The 23,319-nt window shown below is 40.9% G+C and overlaps 2 protein-coding genes across 2 annotated transcripts; both read left to right on the top strand.

The window, feature by feature from the left end:
• Positions 1–2,111: 2,111 nt before the first annotated feature.
• Positions 2,112–5,627, top strand: abracl (ABRA C-terminal like). The gene is made up of 3 exons (XM_023797094.2): positions 2,112–2,264; positions 3,288–3,353; positions 4,187–5,627. The coding sequence occupies exons 2-3, from the start codon at positions 3,293–3,295 to the stop codon at positions 4,369–4,371; spliced, it is 246 nt and encodes an 81-aa protein (XP_023652862.1). The 5' UTR covers positions 2,112–2,264; positions 3,288–3,292; the 3' UTR covers positions 4,372–5,627.
• Positions 5,628–6,126: 499 nt separating this feature from the next.
• heca (hdc homolog, cell cycle regulator) lies at positions 6,127–15,385 on the top strand. The gene is made up of 4 exons (XM_023797089.2): positions 6,127–6,570; positions 9,186–10,274; positions 13,868–14,022; positions 14,907–15,385. Exons 1-4 carry the CDS (start codon positions 6,414–6,416, stop codon positions 15,069–15,071), a joined length of 1,566 nt encoding a protein of 521 aa, XP_023652857.1. The 5' UTR covers positions 6,127–6,413; the 3' UTR covers positions 15,072–15,385.
• The last annotated feature ends 7,934 nt before the right edge of the window (positions 15,386–23,319 follow it).

The raw sequence follows: 23,319 nt of genomic DNA on the forward strand, positions 1-23,319 counted from the left end.
TCCATTGAATAATTATTTTCCCCGTAATATCTCCATATTGAAAGTGGCAACCCTACGAGGACTTTGCCCCCTAAGGGTCAATTTCTAGAATCGCCCTGGTTACACTTCACCTATCCCGAAAACTTAATATCAGGGCTTTCATTTCAAATGATTTTTGTGAACCTTGGAAATAATTCTGCAGTTCAAATTCCTTGTAACTGTTTTTTATTTGTAGGCCTATTACACTTTTATGTTAAAGACACTACTTGTATTTGACTTCTGGATAGTGGAGTGACTTTCAGATACTGAACAGGTTGAGGTTGGATATTTCTGAGCCTTCACATCGACACTAAATCACATTATAACCCATGGTGGTTTTATTTACTGGGACCTGCTTTTGCCTAGTCTTTCGAACCTATTGTTCCTAACTAAAATACTATGCCCCGGGGCTGATAAAACTATTGCAACTATATTTATGTATTTTTTTGTTCATTTCTACCCTTGAATGTGAATTGTCCATATGCTACTACAATGTGAAGTTCTAACTGCAGAACTTAATATGAATTTCTGTATTTTGTGTGTAGTCCATTTGATGCAATCTAAACTTTTCCTGCCTACTGCCTTATAGATAGTTGACTTTTCTGTATTGTTGTATTGTTTAACAAATATATACATTCCACGTGTAACTCCACTTATGAGTCTTATTACAATGTGACTACTATTGTGCTGTAGCACTATTAACCTGCGTCTGATTACATTTTGTTTACCATATCACATTGTTAATAGGAAAGAGCATTTCTTTCTGTTGTTTTATTCTTTTGTTGCCTTCAGCCTAATATAGAGGAGACATACTATTAAAGTATAATCATTTATTTACTCTAGTCTCCAGCTCTGGTATGGTCTGGTGTCATTCTAGGCTGTAAAATTGGATTTGATGAATTAGTAGATGGGAAAAAAACAGAGGTGACCCTAGACGGGATGCCAATCCACCACAGTACACACAGACACTCTCTCTGCATACACTGCCAGTTAAAAGTTTTTGCATACATTGAGATTTTCGACATTTGCATGTTACTCACCATTTCCTAAAAATACATTCGATACTTTTTGCTAACAAATAAATTTACAGTATGTTCACCATTTGAGTACCTTTATTAGCAAGAAAATGTCATCTTTGATTCATCAAAGTAACCTCCTCTAGCAGTTATAACAGCAGAGAAAATTCGAGCCATTCTTTTTACAAGGGACATTAAGTACTGCTCTGTTTCATGGGATGAAATGGTTAGTTAGTGCATTTAAAGTTAAAGGAAATTAATTTGACTATGCAATCAGCACAACCACTTAATAGGATGCCAGACATGCACTGTTGCATACTATTTCCATTTTATAAAGGAAACTTGTTTTATTTGAATTTTATTTTCATTTATAGTTGTTCAGTCAACTTTCCAATGCTTAACAATTTATTTATAAATGGCTATATCAAATTGAGCACCTTCAATGATATACTGCTAATCAATTTGTACCTTTGCTTGTCACTGGGGCTGTACCCTCAAGGGTAAATGTACTTTTAAGGTACAGAAGTCGTCTATGAGGAACATTTTTGCACCATTGACCATTGTACCATTAATGCTGTCAGCACTTTGAGGATGTTCCTCAGAGTCCATTTCTGTATCTTAAATTAGACTAAATTACATACAGCTAAGGGTACAATTGGCAGACACTTGTGGGTACAGCCCCAGTGACAGGCAAAGGTACAAATTGGTGCCCTTTTTTCTGAGTGTGGCTTCTTATATTTCTGCATATGATTTTGTAATTGCAACAAAAAACACTTCCTTACCAGTATGTAACGCTGTCTGTATTTTCCTTATATAAATACCACACGAGTCCAGTTTCTCAACACACTATTACATTTGCATTGCTTTATATTATATATAGTGTCATTATGAATGTAATCAATAAGGCATTGATTATATATTGTCCTAAGCAGCATAGTCCTAAGCAAAATTTTTGAACGTTGCTTTAAACTAAAATCTCCATGACAGCATTTTTGCAGTGCATTGCTTTGTAAAAAACAGACATTAGTGCCAGCATGTAGCAGTGTATCACCTTCACGTTATTGTGGGTGCATCCCTTTCTGGCAAGACGTTGTGACGTCACAATCACCGACTGCTTTTGTATGGTTCTGTTAACTGGTTTCTCCTGACAGTGAGTTTACCCACTTCCTGTAGTTCCTTTTCATGAGTGCAGAGACTTCAGTAGAAAGATTACTACATACAATTGCCGAGGTGAGTTTGGCACATTTCAATGTACAACATATAAATGGAACAGCACATTTGGGTTGTGTTGAACATGTTTTATATTGAACTGCAGCGACTCTGACAAAATGCGGATTCTTCACTTTGCAGCGGTTTTCACCGTATGCTGTTAGCTGCGGGGTGTATCAGTGTCAATGTATATTTCTTTAATCACTACATTTCACGCGGATTGTAATGGTTAATAGTAATGATCGGGTTATGGGCGATTAGTATTTTCGTGTACTCTATCATGTGCTTTGGAGTTTGGTAAAAGCCGGGCACTTCCGCGTTCAGTTTCTTTGAACCGTATTATTGTACATTTTATTGTTTCTCGATCCGAATAATAAGGTTGGCCGGCGTGGTTACATGAGGCGACGTGTCTTTTGGAAGCAGCAGCACGAAACATTTTCCGTATGTATGAGAAATTTTAAAGAATCGAGGCAATCAGATGAAACCAGTAAAAGACTCGGGTCGCTCCACCCTCCTGATCCGTTTCTGCCGGCAGGTTAGGACAGAATTGAAACGAGAGAAAAGCGCCTGGCAGGGACTCAGATCTGGGATGTGAACCAGTTGTTGATCCGTCTTTATTTGGCTTTTCGTCATCATATGTATAATAATAATAATAATTATTATTATTAGGCTATTATTATTTCGCCATTGCGCATAAGACGAGCCCTGCTAGCTCTACATACATATGAATGAATCGCCAAAGGAAACATACAGCCAGGAATAAAGCAGACTCCTTATCCTTTTTAAGAGGCAAAATTGCGCAAAATTTCGTTAAGATTACAGTATCAACACCTTAAGAACAGAGAGAAAGTAGTTACCGTAGTTGCTTTATTCCTGCGATGATTTCGTGCACCTAGATGCCAAAGCACCCACGTGTGATGTGCACAATTGTGTTTGTATTTCTTGCTGTGGCCATGTGTAATTAAATGGGAAAGAATAATCTACATTGTCATATCGTTTAATGCCGTAGCACATAGTCAGTAATGTGTGCTGTGTAACTTGCAGAAACAATGAACGTGGATCACGAGGTAACGCTGTTAATTGAGGAGATCCGCCGGCTTGGCAGCAAAAGTGAGTATTACGTGTAAATCAGTCACTTTTTAAGTAATATAAATGGACAAGAAATAACTCATCACAATGAACTGCTTCATGGACTAGAAATAAGTCTATCAATTTAAGACGAGGTCAGCGCAATAATTTCATATTGTTTTCTGTAACTTAAAGAGACGCTATGCGGACCTGTGGTTATTGACGACCTAGTAATTGATTATATTAAAGCTATTTTTGTAATGCAAATAAATCAAAATGCAACATGGCTAAGATCCCCAATTTGAGGCATGTAAGTAAAAAGTCTTTCAACTCGTATAGACATGTCTGAGGTCCTGAAGTTCAAAATATGAACTTTTTTTGTAACCTATGCTTGTGTAATCTGTTATTACTTATATAATGACATCAGGATGATTTCACATTATTGAATATTTGTTTGCACGCTGTATATTTGTGGTTGGGGTGTTACAGTTACTCTTACACCACCACACCACATTCCTGTGGTTTTGTGAATATCAATTCAGGCACTATTAACTCCTGAATGAGATTAATCAGGATTTACATAGAGCTTCATTGATCCCTGTGGGGGGGAAGGTTTTTTGTCCAGTAGCACAAAGTGGAAATACAACAAGGATAAGAAATATATACATCAAAATGTAAATAACAATAGACAATAAATATGTAAAGGAAAAGCAGTAATAAAATAAATATGAAAGTAATATATTTAAAGAATATATAAAAGGATGATGTAAAAATGTACGACTCTGGTTAATACAGTGTAAAATGGTCTATGTACATTCAGTGTCTATTCAGCACAGTAGTCAGATGAATGTCTGGATCTCCTGAATCCATTGCAGATGCAGATGGAAAGACCAGTGTGAAGTTTGGGGTTCTCTTCAATGATGATAAATGTGCCAACCTCTTTGAAGCTTTGGTGGGAACCCTGAAGGCTGCCAAACGGAAGAAGGTCATCACCTTTGATGGAGAGCTTCTCCTGCAGGGTGTCCATGATAATGTCGATGTCATACTGCTGCAGGATTGAAGCAGAACCAGCACGTATACAATAAAATTTTCTGCTGGTGCAATACCATACAGCATTAGGAATAAAAAGTCATCAATCAGTGTTTTCAGGGTGACTGCAAATGGATGCATCCCAAATGACAATTTGTATGTTGCATGAATGTTTTTTTTTTTTCTCTCTCAATTAAATTAAGGATTACTATTTTCTAAAGGTTGCACATATGTCATAGCTACTGTTTGTTACTCAGACAATTCGTCATTCGATGATCATTTTCTCATTTTTAAATGCCATAGACAATTATTTACATGGGTACACGACTACCTCCTTTTTTACATCTTTGACCAATGCATAAATAAAATTAGCTGGTATTTTATTCAGGGTCCTATGAAAACATTGGCTGTTTAAATTGAAATTTCAGTGAAATATAAATTTTGTATTTTATAAAGAGCACAGCTTTAACAATGCACAACAGTGATAGTGTACGGGGGATTGTATGCATTTCATGTGCAATGCCATGGTCTTTTATTAGTACAACACTTAATAGGGTGTTTGTGTGCTAAAATGGGTGTTTGATGCTGTAGTGCTTTTTCAGGAGAGAATCAAATTGACTTAACCTCAGTTTGGGATACGTAAATGTTTGACAGTAGACAGATTAACACACCTCATAGAAGGAATATTTTCCCCACGTATTCTCAGAATTTCTTCCTAAAGGATTTTAATAACTATTTTAATAAAAGTTACCGCTAATTCTATCACCATATAGTTGCATATTTTATCTCCACTTTGAGCCATATGTACTCAGTATACAAGTTGCATTGGGTGCCCTTTAAAGTGGAGTGACGTTGAGATGACTTAAAAGTCTTGGCAGAGATCTTGTGTGTTTAACCAAGAAGAATATATGTTTAATAAATATAAGATTGGTGCAGAATAAATGTATAAGGAAGATTTATCTAACAGAGTTCTTGTACAAAAACACACTCAGGAGACTATATGTGTCATTTATATGACTGGAGTTATGATATTTGTAAATCTAAGATAATGTAACTGAAAACTATGAAATTTAATTGCTCTGGAGTAAAAATATATCCTTTGGCATTTGCTGAGTTGCTGTCTTGGTGTTGACCCCTTTGTTTTTTTTTATACATGTAATCATAATCAATGTGCATTTTTTGACATGCATCAGGAAGTTTGTACTTGTAACTATGGTTAAACAGTGAACAAGAATCAAAGTTCTAAACATACAGAGAATAAAGTCTAAACTGAATATTGAACTCCAACTGTGTGTTCTGATGAATTTTCTTTCAGAGTCTCCATTGAACATATTTATTTAAACACTTTAAGCACTCATTCAATTGAGTTGAATTATTATTGAATAATAATGATAATAGGAACATCACATTATTGTTGTAGTTGTCATATTTTAATATGCTGTAACATGGCCATGCAATATGTTTAGGAGTTGAATACATTCCTGGACTCTGAAGTATCACGGCGCACTGGTGCAGAATATCTATGTATTATATATGCATCACACGTTTCACAATGATAAGCGTGTCTGAAAAATCAAGCGCTGTGGTGCATTTACCGCAATGACTGGCGCAGAACTGCAACTACTGTGAAAAATTGCATCACAAACAGGAAACCAGTTTTAAGAGAACACTGGCTAACTCAGCCGAAGGAGCTTTTAAGAGACACCTTACTGCAACTCCCTTAAAGGCTTGGATTTGTCGCGTCAGGAGTCCCTTGCCAGATCTATTTATATCCCGGGGGGCGGAGCCAGCCGACGTCACCGAGGTTGGGCGAAAGCAGCGCCTGACCGTTCGAGCTCGGAACAGGAATCAAAACAAGGCACAGACACGCCTTCTTCGTGGTATACCTTCGCTGTCAGGACTGCAGAAATCTGGAGGGCGATAAAGCCGTGAAAGGCACTGTCACCTGTGAAGAAGAAGCGGGGGGCGCGAACGCCATTGCTCTTACATGCCATTTCAATTTAAAACAGCCGCCGTGGAAATGAAAGGCAAGATCTGACAGCCGAGTGCTTATTAATAAACAGGAACACCGCGATGCCTAACCAGAAAAACAAGGGGAAGAGAAATAAGCGCACTAATAGTAGTGGAGATGAACAGGAAAATGGAGCCAATGCTGCCGCAACGGGAGCGCAAGCGGTAACGACTGCGTTGTTGGGGGCTACAGCTGCACCACCAAATGAAAATACTAGCGGTAAGGGCCACATTGGTATGGACAAAACATACATGGCTGCACACGCTCACCGATCGTTTCGTTTGCGGGCAAATAATCTCGAGACGCCGACGATACACGCATATTAGCTACATTTCCGTTGTTTTGATAATGATGGAGAACCAATCTAACAATGCAAACACGAGAATGGCATCGTTTTTGTCCCGGTCTTTGTACACTTGTAATAACTTGTTCAAGATAAAAGGGCCTCGTGACTTGAATGCATTTTAATAACATTTGTTTGCTGTATATTGCACAGCGATTGACAGATCGCACAGCTGGGCTTCCGCCGAGGTAATTCAATAAAGTACATTAGGCCGAAGCCACAAGTTCGGCTTGATATAGTCATTTAATCTCACGTGACTCGGTTTAAGCCAATCAACGCGCTTAATATCAACGTTAAGCCCAAAGGTAAATATAACATGGTGCTCGGCAGAATGGTGGGGGCGGCTTGGTAGACGATGGAGGGGGGGGGTTTCTTCTGGGGATCTAGGTGGCAGTTGTTAATTAAGCCATACGAACCACATCATTTAAAAGTATATGTTAACTGTGCAGAGATATACCTTAATGAGCCCAGGGGGAAATTCTGGCACGATAATTTACATGTATATCAAATCATGTTCTGTAGCATGAAATTGCTCAGTAAGAGAGAAACAATAAGTATTTATCTTTGATTTTTGCAAACACTCCATCAGGCTTTATCTAGATACTGAATAATGCATCTGCTCAATTATATTTTCTCTTCAAGAACATAATAATGAGATAGAGAAAAATGAAATGATTGTTTTACTTGCAATCTGCACATTAGGTTTTACATTTAAGGTCTTCCTCCTCTTCCAGACATATGCTCACACATGTACACAGGTGAGGCTTGGGCTTGGAATGCAGGGTCAGGCTATTTAATAGGCACCCCTGGGACGTTTGAGGGGGGCAGGGGTGGTAAAGGCCTTGATCAAGGGCCCAATGGAGATGTGACTATTCTGCTTAGAATGGGATTTGTACTGGTGACCTTCTGACCATAAGCACAGAGGCTGAGCCCCCCTGTGCTGGACCCCCAGCTAATAAAATGTTAAAATGAAATAGGATAGTAGTAAAATATTTGGGATGTTGTAGCTTCTATCATAAATTTATCATTTAAAAATTTTAATAACTGCTTATGCTGTTAAGGTTGCAGTGAGGTTCACAAGATTTTTGTCATAGCTAAATAATATGAATAAAATAATAATCTGGCACACCACTATTTTTTTGAATGCATGCTTTATATCCATTATCCGCATCCAGTTCTGCATTATGTTGACTGCAATACTCAGTTGACTGCAGTGCTAACTTGCATTAACTCGCACATTGCTAATTGTATAATATGAGTTGCTGGCAGGCCTTTGGCAGAATTTGCAGGACAAATTAAAGCATACAAAATCCCATGTAATTTTACTGAAGGTAATATCAAGGATTTTAAGGAATAGCAGTAATTGAAAAGGCAATAAAAGTTAACTTAAGAGGAAGGAAATGTGTTGTTAGATGGAATCTAGAAATCTCTGCCAAAAAGATGCTATCACACTAAAACAATGTTAAGGCAGCACTGAAAAGATTATGGACTTCAGGCAGTAAATAACTCTAGTAAACAACTGCTATTGTCAGTCATAAAATGTTATTTGGTGACTTTAACGTAAATGTTTTTCAATTCACAACATTTAAGTGATTGTTTCAAATGTGTAGTGTATTGTATACCAACATGTTCAACTGAGACTTTAAGCTTAATGATGTGATGCTTAATAAGTGCAAGCTGAATCCTTGGGTTCCTTTAAATCAGAGCTAGATAAGATTTTAACAACTCTGAGCTATTAGTTAAGTTCTCCCCAAGCGAGCTCGATGGGCCGAATGGCCTCCTCTCGTTTGTATAGTTCTTATGTTCTTATAACTGTATTCATGGATGTGATTCAGGGACGCTTATAGCTATTGAAAAAAATTAGGGGCTAAATCAAGGTTTTTGACTTTGAAGGAAGGCTTGCACTGGGGGTAAAATACTTGGGGCTCGGCTTAAAATCGCCCCGAGAGATCGGACCTAAAGACACCCGTGGATGTGATTATTGTGATTATGTTGGTATTATTGTGATTATTTTTTGTTTTTTGCTAAACACAGTACATTAAAATTTTACCTACAATCCAAGTTCATTTTCCTTTGTCTAATTACACTCATCATTGTATATTGTAATTCTTAAAATTCATTAAAGGCATTATGGCAGGTTTGACCAGCTTTCAAGAAGCTTATCTTGCAATAAAAATGTGCTTCCTCTAGCAGGAATATTCAGCAGAGCCAGCAGCTGCACTGGCCTCAGACTTTTCTGTAATCACATTGACATGTCTGTCCATTAAAATGTCCCTGCTTGTTTTGGAAGGCAGCACACAAAAAACGTGGTATTTTACTGTGGAAAAAGTTGAGTTATATATGGGTCATTTATAAATGTTTCAATGGATGTGTCATTCATGTTACTGTACTTGATCGCGATCATATGAAGCATTTGTGCTACTAAACATGAATCTGTCTCTGGGCTTTTAAGTGAAATTCTGTAATTTCTGTGTTTTTGTCCCCCTCACAGAAGTCCCTTGTGCGACACCTCTGGTGTGCAGTCTGGGGAGGCCCATTGACCTAGAAAAGGACGACTACCAGCGAGTGGTGTGCAACAGCGAGGGCTGTCCGTATGGCAACTGGATGCACCTGCAGTGCTTCTACGAGTGGGAGAGCAGCATCCTGGCACAGTTCAACTGCATCGGCCGCGCGCGCAGCTGGAACGAGAAGCAGTGCCGGCAGAACATGTGGACAAAGAAGGGCTACGACCTGGCTTTCCGCTTCTGCTCCTGCCGGTGTGGCCAGGGCCACCTGAAGAAGGACACGGACTGGTACCAGGTCAAGCGCATGCAGGACGAACGCAAGAAGAAGGTGGGGCCCGAGAAGAGCCTGGGGAAGCTGTGCAGTGCGGCCGGCGGAGTCGGCGTGACTGCCGGCGGTGGAGCCTGCGGTGGTGCCCCGGAACCCGGCGAGGACCTCAAGAAGGGCAAGCTTATGGGGAATAAGGCGGCCCACCGGACATCCGGCCCGGAGCTGCCTCGTCGGCAGAACTCTCAGGAGCGGAACGCTGTCGGCCTGTTCTGTGGCACCAGCCTCGGCCCCCGTTCGCCATGCGATTCGCCCGGCCAGTCCCCGCCCTCCGGCTTCTCCTTCTTCTCACCGTCGCCCTCTGTTGGCCCCCGCAGCTCACGTCACCTGGGCGAGTTCCTGAAGAAGGCCGTCCACATAGATGGCCAGCGGCGACACCTGCTAGCCGGGCCGGGGTCCGCGGTGGGACGCCTCCCCCACCCAGAGCACGGCATGCGGCTGGTTCCCGCGGACCACCCCGTGCAGTTCCTGCGGAGGCTGGACCTCTCCGAGCTGCTGGCCCACATCCCCAGGCACAAGCTCAACACGTACCACGTGCGCATGGAGGATGACGCCCACGCCGGCCAGGGCGAGGACCTACGCAAGTTCATCCTGTCGGCGCTCAGCTCCAGCCACCGCAACGTGGTAAACTGTGCCCTGTGCCTCCGTGCCCTGCCCGTCTTCGAGCAGTTCCCCCTGGTCGATGGGACCCTGTTTCTCAGCCCGTCCCGTCATGAGGAGATCGAGTATGACGTTCCCTGCCACTTACAGGGTAATGCTTCAGCCTTTACTACCCCCCGGTTTATTCAGCATTGTTTACAATGCCAGCAGGTTACTAGTTCACAGTATTGTAGCCAATACCAATCTTCTGTAGGGACATCTTACTTTTAAGGTGTGCAAGTTGATATACTTCAGTTATGTCTTCCAGTTAGGATTTGGAGAATATTGCCTAGATAGCTGGCAGCTATAGGTAGCCCTCCTGCCTCGTACCTTCAGTCCTGCTCCCTGCCCCGTGTGTGTGGAAGCTGCATATTTTCCCTGTGGTTCTTCTGGGGTTTTATGGTGCTAAATCAGGGCCAGTGGTTCTTCTTAATTTCAAAAAAAATTATTGAAACTGAAACTTCAAGTTTTGGCGTTTAACTTAAAAAAACACAATGAAGTCAAACTGAAAATAAGTGTTAGAATTTTTTTTTTTTGGTTTAAATATAATTTTCATTCAGTTCTGGGTTTTCAAAAATGTCTTTGAGGTCTTACGTTTTCCAGTTTCAAAATTTTTGTGTTCAGATTCAGATCATATTTTTTCCAGTTTCAGACGTTTGGCACTGATTTGGCACAGGGGTGTGGTATGAGCAGAGAGGCCCATGGAATAATGAGTGCAGCATAACAAAGCAGTCTGAGGACCTCCATCACTGCCTTCGGCATCAGCTTGCACTAGACACCAAATACCAAAGACACAGCCGTTTATTATCGTCTTTTGTACATTAACATGTACAATACGTGGTAGTGACATGCAAAAATCACTGTTCACGAGGGCTTTTGGGATCGGCACGTTTATTAACAATTAGCTTTCAACTGTCTAATAGACTTTTGGCATAATGAGAGTCAGGCGCGCTGAAGCTTTTTTACAGAGAGCTACTTTTACAATAGAAAATACTCTGGCAAGCTACAGAATCGTAATGGTATAATTTGCTGACGGAGCATGTCCCTTTTGCCGACTACAATCAACAGGATGCCCACCAATGAATATAAAGTGGTACACATTAATCATCTCGTGATCTTTCTGTAAAAACGCAGATGAGTTAGGCACCTTTATGTTAGACTCGCTTCAACACCAAAACTCTTTGAATGGCCAAGTCTAGGGTAGGAATACGTAGGACCCATTCAATAGCATGGTGCCAACTATGTAGCTTAAGTTGCTAATTTAGATAGCGAGTACACCTTTTGGGAAACGTACCCCCGATTGTGGCGAAAGTCTGATCCACAGATGATAGTTACAAGAACTGTAAATGTGCCGATTGCAGGAGCTCTTACAGTACAAACAACATGTTGCGATTCTACATGTTAATGAATGAAAGATACGATATATAGCTGTGTGACATGACGATATATATCGGGTGACGAAATAAAAACGTCTGACGTTTCATATTATGCTCTAGTTTATTTTGTGATTTCACAAAATACATTGTTTATGCAACATTTTTTCATCATTTGGATGATGGTTTGCGAGGTTAAACGCCACCTCACAAGATGTGGCACTTGTTTGGAAGTTTTTATCGGACTTTATTATTTATAACCTACAGAAGACAATCCACAAATATGTACCATGGTCCACAAATATTTAACTATCCAAAATATGTATTTTTAAATTAGTGTTGTGTAAAATCCATCCATCCATCCTCTACCGCTTTTCCGGTTTGGGTCATGGGGGTAGCAGTCTAAGCAGGGTAACCCAGACTCCCCTCTCCCCGGCCACTTCATCCAGCTCCTCTGGGGGGATCCCGAGGCGTTCCCAGGCCAGCCGAGAGACATAGTCCCTCCAGCGTGTCCTGGGTCTTCCCCGGGGCCTCCTCCCAGTGGGACATGCCCGGAACACCTCACCAGGGAGGCGTCCAGGAGGCATCCTAAGCAGATGCCCAAGCCACCTCACCTGGCTCCTCTCAATGCAGAGGAGCAGTGGCTCTACTCTGAGTCCCTCCCGAATGACCGAGCTCCTCACCCTATCTCTAAGGGAGAGCCCAGCCACCCTGCGAAGGAAACTCATTTCGGCCGCTTGCACTCGCGATCTCGTTCTTTCGGTCACTACCCACAGCTCGTGACCATAGGTGAGCGTAGGAACGTAGATCGACTGGTAAATCGAGAGCTTCGCCTTTTGGCTCAGCTCCTACGCATCACTGCGGACGCCGCGCCGATCCACCTGTCGATCTCCCACTCTTGTGTAAAATCATATCCAGAAAAATATCTGTATTTTTGCACATTTCTTGTCTATTTGCGGATTGTTACTTTTGTGATTTCCCTCCATTTTTTTTGTGGACTTTTGGCCACTGTCAAGCTCAAATATGTACACTTAGGAATACTTTATTTTACATGTATCCAGTGTTGCTGTGCTATGAGGCACACACATATACATAGGTGCAGGGCTGGAATTACTGGCCAAGGTGGAATTTGTGTGTGTGTGTGTGTGTGTGTGGGGGGGTGGGTGGGGACCCACGCCCCGCCCCGCCCCGCACTCTAGGGGGCCTGCTGCTGGTCTCTACTTTAACAATTCACATAGATCAAATGTCCACTCCAAACCATTCATTTGACAATGTTGGCTAAATATTATATATCAGCCATGTTTACAGTGCCCTAGAGCAGTTTTTTTGGGGGGGAGAGGTGCCTTAAGTTATCTTATTACTCTGCTGGGCATGAGACTCGAACCCTTCCGGAAACTCTCAGAGCCGCACCCCGCCCTCAGTAATAACCACAGATGTTATAAACCTCATCTCTTCCTCTGTGAAGGGCTTTGTCCTCTTAGAGAGCGCAATAAATTGTAGAAATAAGTAAATAAAGCCAGCATATTTGGTATTCCCAATGCATGCAAAACTGCATTCTCAGTGTCAAGCTTAGAAGATACAGGTTCAGATGTGTTAAACAGTGAATGCAAAGGAGAATACAGAATGCAGGAGAATATGCAACAAGGGCGGTGGATATACTGTAGGCAGGGATGCCCTTCGGCTTACAGGGGTCAGTCAGGTGACCATCACTGATTTGTTCCACTTGTTTCTCCTTCCCGGTGACCCTGAATATTATTTTACTTTTCTTTTGTTTTCGCAGTAACCTGGGTCAGATCCAAACACCCATCCTGCAAGCTGTCGTTTGTCAAAAGCTAATGACAAAACATCTAACTTATATATTATATAGCTTAAAAAAATCTTGGGACAGGCTGTAAAATAGCCTGGAATGTAGAGTAGATTAGTTCTACCGGGTTGGTGCTCATTATGCACATTTTGTTTTCGTTCGTTTGGTGTAGTGGCTTTGATCTAGAGGCTGTGATTTAAGAACTTTTAATCATGGCTGGGAAGAGCTGCAGGGTCTGTTCAAGGTCAGCTCTTTGCCTGGTTACAAGGCATTGTTTTTGGTGTCACAAATGAGCCGTTAACTGGAAAGGGGGTTGGTCAGTGAAGCCTTCATGTCTGTGCCAGCCAGGTGCCGTTATTCATTTAATCTGCATTATGACTTCATTTAATCCAAATCGCGCCTTTCTTTAATCCGAATCGCGCCTTTCTTTAATCCGAATCAAGGCACTGCCTACCACCGGCTCGCTCCTGTGTGTTTGCCCATGTAAGTGCATGGCTGTGGACTTATGCGCTGGTCTGCTTTTTGAAGGGAGGCTCATGCACCTGTACGCCATCTGTGTCGACTGCCTGGAGGGGGTCCACAAGATCGTCTGCATCAAGTGCAAGTCCCAGTGGGACGGTAGCTGGCACCAGCTGGGAACCATGTATACTTATGACATCCTAGCCGCCTCGCCGTGCTGCCAGGTAAGTTAGCCGCGACATACCTTGGATAACAGTGGAAAAGTGCTAGCATCTTACTACAAGCTAGCCTTGCATGTTACACCCCCCCCCCCCCCCCCCCCCGTTGAGCACCCGAGTTCCATTCCAAAGGTCAAGTCGTTAAGCAAAATAGTCACTAAGTGTAATTTACGGTAGCCTAGCCTAGGCCATGACTGTGCTTGGAGCGGCAAAAATTAACTGGTAGCTGCCACTCAAACAGTTACTCGTTACTCTTACTCAGGCATACACAATTTGGTCGGAATTTCGCTCATTCGGAAATCTTTTTTTTTTTTTTCTGCCGTATTTGCAAATGGTTGCTAGCCAAGGTAGTCGTTATCTGGGGAGAGGGTGTAGTATAAAACTGAATGGTAAAATATGTGGGGATGGGGTTTCCCGCCTTTTCTGCTTGCCACGGCTCATTCTAGAAATCTGTCAGTTTGTTCTCGTTCAGATTCAGCAACTGGCAGCACAGGGATGAGAATATTAAACTAGGTCTGATGCGACGGGTTGGCAATTTTGTAACCATTCTTGATAGCCTTTTCACTGTGAAGATGACTAACCGTTGGAAAGCTACAACAAAATTCAAGCATGTTAGGTAGATGTAATTACTTGTAAAGGAGTTCTAGAATAAAGGCCATGTGTCATAATGTTCCATTATTGTCATAATTAGGATCAGTTATATAAACAACACCCTCAGGTATAATTGGCCATACTGTGTGTTTTCATACATTTTTCCCTTAGTCATTAAAGTTCGGGTTAACATATCTATTAAATGTTTTAGGTGTAGCAACCCACGGCTATCAGCTGTGCTCCGGTGTCATTGAACGTCTTTGGGCTACTTTTCACTGTTGGTGGTCTTTCCCTGCCAGGCTCGACTGAACTGCAAGCATTGCGGCAAGCCAGTCATAGACGTGCGAGTGGGGATGCAGTACTTCTCGGAGTATAGCAACGTTCAACAGTGCCCCCACTGCGGGAACCTGGATTATCACTTCGTCAAACCCTTCTCCTCCTACAAGGTCCTGGAGGCTTATTGACGAACGTTTGTTTGTTATATTTCTCTAGGTAACCTTGCTTCTATTCGTAAAAATGATTCTTTTGTTTAAAAAAAAAAAAACACCTTTTTTCATACGAGAAAATTACGATATACCAAGAAAGTATCTTTTATAATGAAAGGAAAAAAAGTAAAAAAATAAATAAATAAATGCACTCCGTTGTTTATCTACGAGGGAGTTTTTGAAACAGGTGTGGGGAAAAAAAAAGGAAATCAACAAAAACTGTGACGAGTGAATGTATCGGTACACCAAATTATTATTTTTTTTGGATAAAATAAAGAAAAGGAAAGACAAAACTGTCCATTGGATTTTATTGCAGATATTACACATTTGCACATAAAATGTAAACCTTTTTACTGACCTGTAATATGATATTAGACTTCCAGACTCTCATTACTCTCATTTACTACTTTTATTTTATGGGATTGTTGGTTAAAACATGCAGTTTATTGGAGCCAAATAATATTCATTGCATTTTATAGTATTCCATAGTATTCCACCAAGGCAGCTGTGCAGCTTGATAGTAATAAACAGGGGATTTTGCAGGATTCATCAGTTATGCATTATGAATTTTTTATAACACCTCCATATTTACAGAGTCTGACCTTTGATGCTGGAGAATCTCAGTGACCTAAAACCAGCATTTAAAATTCTGCTACAGTGCCATTAGCATTCTGCTTCTTTCACATGCTTCAAAAATAGAAACATCTCGATATTTTGGCTGGTTCTATATTGTAGTTCAGCATTCCGACATTTTGTAGGACACCAACATGTGAATTGCTCTGTAATGGTTTTGGATGAAAGCTGACGTACACTTGACGCCATGTGGAACTTGCCTGCGATTCCACATTGACAGTCCTGACATTCCTGGTATATTATTTCCTGGTTTGATGTGCTTTGATGTAATTTTACGAAAGGATGGCATTTGTAAATAATTGGAATCCTGTGATTCATTTCTATATGTGTTTATATATGGGGTCAGTAGCCTAAGCCTCTTTAGCTGCTAGTTCAAGCCCAGCCTCAGCACATCTGTGGGTCCTCGAAAATAGGTCCTTGACTCCCAGCTTCCGGGGCTCTGCTATCGGGGCCCTTTGTGGCCAACTTGCTCTCATCTATAGAGAGCAGGTTGGGGTGATGCATCCAATATCACTTATTATATAGTCTAACATGAAGTTCAGGTAACATTAAATTCACATCTTAGGGACCAGACTTAGAGTCTGTGCCCTGGTGCTACGTGTATCGGGTTTGCATGTTTTCCCCATGTTCTTGGGGAGTTTCCTCTGGGCACTCCTCCCCCCCCCCCCCCCCCCCCTTCCCCGGAAGCTCTGGGCACTCCCCCCCCACAGTTCAATAACATGCTAAGTTTAACTGGAGTTGCTGATAAGTGTAATTTACTGTCAGGGCCCCAGATTGAAAAGTGACATTGTCTGGGGGCTCAGACTTAGTTATGCCGTGTATGATAATAACTATATTTGAAGACAAAATGTCTAAATGAATGCAATAACTGCCTAAGTACATAAGAATAGAGTAAAATGACTATGTGTTTGGCATTATGTAGCAGAAACGTTTCGCCTGTCTGCTCCATCAGCGGTGAATCGCTTAATAATCCAGATGATGTCATCCAGTGACTCCGTGGGTTGCACGCTTGCCTCACACATCAAGGGCTGGCAGTTGTAATCCTGCCTTTGCTCTATGTGTGTATGTGTGTGTGTGTGTGTGTGTGTGTATGTGTGTGTGCACGTGCGCGTGCACAGTTTGCACGTTCCCCCCGTCCATTTAGGCTAATGGGAGTATCTCAGTTGCCCTTAATGCTCGATTGTGTGGGTGCCTGTCCCCTGTATTGGTAAGTGCCTGCAGTCATATATATTTATTTATTTAACAGGCACTTTTATCCAGAGCAACCACTTAAGAGTTTCTAAAGACTTGGCTAAGCTTAAATTTTTTTAAAATTTGAACAGGATTGGATTATATTGTGTTCGTACTTTCCTGAATTCCCAATAATTGTTGCGTTTTTGAGAATAGGTTTTCTTAAGAACTATTTCTTATAATAGTTCCATTAATGGTTATATTTGTCTCATATTTTGAGAGTAAGTTGATAAGCGACAGACTTTTTTTTTGCCCGTCTTATTCAAGGGTGTGAATAATTCTGGAGGGAATTTCTTGTCATGTGCCAACTTTGATGGTGAATCGCATGGCAAAGGAACAATGCTGGCGTCACGTTCCTGGGGCATTATGGTCCGTTCTCCTGGTGTTTCTTGGCTGTCTGCTACATCGACGCTCTCGGAAAGAGGTGGTCAGACACGTATGACTTGCCCGCAGCCAGAAGTGCCCCATTTCTCCAGCTGGTGGAGCCTCTTGTGCACTGACCCGTGCTGCTCAAATGCGAAGAGTGAGAAATATCTTGTGGAGGATGGGCATAAACTAAAAGTGTAATTATTATGTGCTGCTCTTGTCTCCATTATGGCCACTGATAAATGCATTTCTGCATCATTTGATTGTTGTTTGTAACACAGGGACGATTTCTGTTTAGCATATAAATCTTATAGATGGGGCGGCATTTATGAGCCCTGGCACACAAATCATTGCATAAATAACAGTGTTATGGTATTTCTCTGTTCTGTAGAAACCAAGTGAAAAAAGCGCAGGCTTTCAGTATTTGTCCCCTATGCCCCTGAGTACCAGCAAAGCTAGCTATAAATTTTAAAGCCATAATGGATGTAACTGGAGCCTTGACACCAGATATTTTAATCTCATCTCAGGCAGACACCTCAAAGAATATTAATGGAAGTTGCGTCATGTGACACGTGATGCAATGTTTCCGCAATCTGGAGTGATGGTCACAATAGGAAGTGCGAGCGGGAAAGATTTCAGACTCTCCCCAGATCTGTGCTCATAATGAGCCTCTGTGATAGCTGGGCATACGGCACCTCCGTGTCGCCTCGGCCCGCGTATGTCCTGGCGTCCCGTAAGCTGCTTTGCCAATAGCCCATCTGGCCACTGGCTTGGCTCCCCCCGCGACTCTTAGACGATTCATACCGGGGATGTCATGGATTCTTAGATTCGCAGTCGCTTATCGACTGCCAAGTACTTTTACATACGGATCAGTAACATTTTAGATTTCCGAAGTTGCAAAAAATCAAAATGAAACAGCAAGTCCATTTTGACGTTTCTTGTGTGAATCCAGATGCGTATTTTTCATTTTCGTATGTGCCCACTGAAAAAAGATAATAAAATTAGGCATTTTTATGCATTTAACAGTACACACCCCTTGGAAATGTCATTTGGCAATACGTATTTTGGGGTGTTAAAAACAAGCAAGGACAATTAAGACAAAACAATAAATTATTTACATGAACAAAATAAAAGATAAAGCTTAGTGTAGATAATGTGCATAGTGTGATGTGGTGTAGCAGCAGGTTGGAGGGGGTAGTAAGCTTGGTGTAATGTTGCAGTAGGTGGTTATTACACAGGAGTAGTGGTGGTGTATTGGTGGGGGACACTGTCACACGCACCATTGAGGGTTCAAACCCCACCCCTGCTCTGTGTGTGTGGGTTATGTATATATTACATTGTGGAGACCATATGTCCCCACTATGTTATAAAACCTGTCATTTTGACAGTTTATAAAAATCTGTGACTGCAATCAAGAAACGAAAAATGCCAAAAGTCTTGTAATTTGTTTGGTTACTTACTGTATGGTTAAGGTCTGGTTAGGGGGTAAAGTTGTCATTGTTGGGATTAGGGTTCATCCCGCAGAGATGAATGGACAGTGCCCACAAGGAAATAAATGCAAACGTTTGTGTGTGTGGAGTTTGCATGCTACCTGAATTAGTGTTCCTGTAATGTGTGATTGTGTGTCCAGCAATGGACTGGCAGCCCATCCAAGGTGTACCCATGTTCCCTGAGAGTGTACGTATGTTCCCTGAGAGTGTACCCATGTTCCCTGAGAGTGTACCCATGTTCCCTGGGAGTGTACCCATGTTCCCTGAGAGTGTACCCATGTTCCCTGGGAGTGTACCCATGTTCCCTGAGAGTGTACCCATGTTCCCTGGGAGTGTACCCATGTTCCCTGGGAGTGTACCCATGTTCCCTGAGAGTGTACCCATGTTCCCTGAAAGTGTACCCATGTTCCCTGAGCTTCCTGGGAGTGACTCCAGGCCCCTCCCCTTGCCTCAGACCAGGATTAGTGGTTGAAAGATAGATGGATGGATGGATGGATATTCCTGCATGTTTGCTACACCTGAGATGCAGTAACTTCTTTGCTCCTGAAGGCCTGCGGATGCTCTTGTGTAAGTGCTGTTCTGTGTAGCATTTGGATAGAAAATAATTTAAATTCTCTTTATCGCACCACCTTCTGCTAGCTTAGCTTTCGGTCTGCGATGGTCCACACATCACCACATGAGACCCCCAATTTCCCCACAAAGCACAAAAACCAGACCGTAGCATACAGTTGAGGTCCGGCAGGCTGTCGCTGGTGCTTTACTTAAACGTTACGCTCTATTGTGACGAATGTAGCTGTTTTATAAAATGCGGTGCTTTCTTTCTGCAGACTCCAAATCAGTTTTGTCAAACCATGATTATACAACAATGTAATTTCCATCTTTGTTCAGTTTGGTGGACGAGTGGCTGGAACAGAAAATACATATTCATCCTGTTTAATGCTGTAGTCTTTCTCCACCGTTCTGCTCTGGAAAAGTGGCCCTGCTTGCGATCACTTCTTATGTAACCATGTATAGCCTCACATAAGGCATTAATATTGCTTTGTGCTGGGCTACATTTTTCTGAATTTGCTTTCATATAAATACATACCAGTGGTGGCTAGTGGCTAAAAAAAAATTGGGGCATTAAGAAGAAAATACGTTTTACAATATTACAATAGTGAAGAGAAAATGAGTTTTTTTTATGACAGTAAAAGTTAACACTTTACATTAACTGCACCTTCATAACATTCAGTGCACCTTCACCTTCATACTGTATTCATAGAACATTCTTAAGCATCAAGTAACTATACCGTAACGTCTAACACAGCTTAACAGCTATAGTACACTAATAACAGACCTTATATGATTATACGATTATAATATTTGTTATTATCACATAATGTTTGTTATTAATGTATATTAAAGCTGTTACTGTATGTTATGATGTTAAGGTGTACTTACATGCTGCTCATGAATGTTCTATGGATGCATTATGAAGGTGCACTGAATGCTCTATGAATGCTTAATGAATGCATTATGAAGGTGCAGTTAATGCAAAGCATTAACCAATGAAATTGTAGTTGTATATTTAAAAATGACTTGTTTCATAATTTAATCTGTAAAATAGAGGAAACACTACCTCCTCTAGCTCATTGGACCACTCACCTCTGAAACATACATACACAGAGATTGGATATTGCTTATAATTGTATAATACTGAATAATTTTGTTGGCCAGTCACAGACACACAAGACAGCGATATTTGTGCTGTGTCCTTATTGAGATACGGAAACAAGTGTTGAGATGTTACATATTAGCAATATAACTTTATTTTTTGTCTTTAGCAAAATCATATTTAAGTTTAGATTCCCACATATTATTGAGATATATTTCCAGTTCCACTGGATATTATACCTGCCGTCTAATGTCATTTTCCCCTCCCAGTGTCTCTGCAGTGCGAGCCAAAAGTGCATGACTGTAAAAAGATTTTTCTGCTCTTGGACAGCAATGCTGATGCAAAGATGAGAAGATGTGGTATGTGAACACTGAAGAATTTCAATGTTCTGGTGGAAATGGCAAATAAAGCAGCATCTCATGTATTTTTTTTTCATGTCCTGTAAAGTGACCTGCTAATTACCTGAAATAACAAATAACAAATTATAAAGCATGAGAGGATATTCCAGCTGTAAATATTATTGTACATGTAATTTCCATGTAAAGACAGTAGAAAATAAAGGAAAGAGGCCACCATTTACCTGAGGAACATTCCAGCCCTTCTTGGAATGCTGTCATACTGGTCCTGAATTGTACGTAGTGGAATATCGGGCCATATTTGGAGAAGAAAAGCTTCCAGTTCTTTGAGACTGAAGGTCCAATACTGCTTATTTCTGGTGAGTGAGGAGACCCTGGATGGTGTCCAAGCGTCACTCTTGAATTTGTTTAGCAGTGTTTGTTATTTATCATCATGGAATAGGGGAACATTCCATATTTGCGTCATAGAAAGCATCTGGTCATGTAAAATGTCCTCATATTCCTCTTTCCATTATATGACCATGAAAAGCCATCATCAGACCTAATGGCTCCTGAAAAGTAGCACCCATGCCAACGGTCATTGTGGGCTGATGGCAGCTTTTGGTCTCTTCTAAGCATGAACCTGTCCAGATGTAGGACGAAGGGTAAAAGATCACTGATCAGACCATATAACCACTGTTCAGAATTTGTTCAGGATTTGTGCTCCTTACATCAAGTAATGTATCTTTGTGCAATGTCCTTCTAAACAGCAGCCATGCCATAAATCCCAGCCTCAAGCAGTTCTTGTTGAGACACGGTCACGCAGGTGTTTATTGTGTTCTGTGGATATTTTTCAGGTCATACTTTTATGGTGCTAAGGAAGTATCCTGTTAAATGTCGGTCTGTCCCTGTTGGTGAGCTTCAGATTGCGATGATTCTCCCTCTTGCTGAAGTTCGTTCGGCGTACGCTGTAAAGCTTTTTGACCTATTACTTAATTTTGCGATGTTTTGCACCTGCATTTCAAACACCGACAGCTCGGCTTCTTTGAATTTTTCTTAGTTGCCTCAGGTGTCTTTGAAAAGTCACAGATCAATATGCTTACTGTCAGGCATCTTTTATAACTGACACATACTGCTTACTGGAATTCCACTTAATATGTCGTAATCCCGATTTAGTTACTTCAAAACTGCCTTTTTGTGTGATGGTTCCATTATTTTTCCACCCCCTATTGTCATATCCTGCATGCCTGATCCTCTTGTCTATTCCGTAATGTCACCCTAGTGAGCCACGCCTGTTTCTTTTTAACCCCTTTTAGTGCTTGTATTTAAGTACCTGTTTGTCTCATCAGCCCCAGTTCGGTCATTAATGTCAAACCTCCCTGTTGCCTGTCTCCTTCCCTATTTCCAGTCCTCCCATTTTTGATCCCCTGTGGTCCTGTTTGTTTCCAGACTTTGTTCACTTTGCTTTTTGTTTCACCACAACACCTGCCCCCAAGTCCTTCATCCCCCAGGTTGTGACACCTGTAAGTAGTAAAAATGTAAGATAGTAGTATTACTCTCCAGAAACAATGTGAATAGGCAGAAAATTCAAACAAAAATAGGAACTTTCCAAAAGAGTATTTGAGGTAATATATCAAAGAAAAACATGTATCTCCAACAATCCATGATTTCCAGAAATAAAAGGATGCATTTTCTCAGAAATTGCTTAAAAAATAAATATAAAACGATGTGGTGAGATACATACCACCACAAAGAGACACCTACCTATACACAGCTGTCATTGAACGATTTAATATTTTTGAAATTGTTGGATGTGAATTGTTGTGAACATATCAGTGTCAACAAGATGCAAACTAATCTATATTATATATATATTATATTAAATATTATATATCTAATTATATATTATTATACATTATATATCTAATTATCAATGATGTTAGCTGGCTAGCTATCAATGTTAAGTTGTTAAAATTAGTGATATAAAGTAATCCATACAAACCACCATCATGAATACAAATGTTAATTAGTATAAACATACATAAATACTAGTTAAATACATGACTTCATAAAGCGTCTTTTGATTGAGATGTCAAACACGATCAGTAGACAGAGGAGAACGGGCATATTCTATATATAGCAAAAAGTCACAATTGTGAAAAACAGGACATACATGGTTTTCATCAGAGAGCAATAATATAGTAAAATTAAATAAGTGAATGAAATATTTACCTATGTACAGGTTTAAAAAGTCCTAGATTACAGGAAAGAGGCCTGAATTTTCTATTTATAAGAAAAGTTTTTTGCAGTCATCCATTGAATGATAGACCAGGTATTACTGTTAAAAGATGGAAGTTTATTATAACAATGAACTGCCAAGACATGCAATAGTCAGCATAGTTTCCATAAAATGTGAGGATAGTTTTGTGAGAAGTAAAATATGTGCACCATGAGGAAATGTACACGGTAGATTGTGCAATGTACAGAATTATTAATAGAAGAAAATGGAGAATGTTCCT

This window comes from Paramormyrops kingsleyae, chromosome 19, assembly GCF_048594095.1.
Source record: "Paramormyrops kingsleyae isolate MSU_618 chromosome 19, PKINGS_0.4, whole genome shotgun sequence".
NCBI lineage: Eukaryota > Metazoa > Chordata > Actinopteri > Osteoglossiformes > Mormyridae > Paramormyrops > Paramormyrops kingsleyae.

Bases quoted from the DNA above. Each gene is read 5' to 3' on its own strand.
- abracl (XM_023797094.2), top strand. From the start codon at position 3,293: ATGAACGTGGATCACGAGGTAACGCTGTTAATTGAGGAGATCCGCCGG. The intron at 3,354-4,186 runs GTGAGTATTACG...AATCCATTGCAG, and splicing joins CCGCCGGCTTGGCAGCAAAA to ATGCAGATGGAAAGACCAGT.
- heca (XM_023797089.2), top strand. From the start codon at position 6,414: ATGCCTAACCAGAAAAACAAGGGGAAGAGAAATAAGCGCACTAATAGT. The intron at 10,275-13,867 runs GTAATGCTTCAG...TGCTTTTTGAAG, and splicing joins CGTTCCCTGCCACTTACAGG to GGAGGCTCATGCACCTGTAC. The intron at 14,023-14,906 runs GTAAGTTAGCCG...TTTCCCTGCCAG, and splicing joins CCGCCTCGCCGTGCTGCCAG to GCTCGACTGAACTGCAAGCA.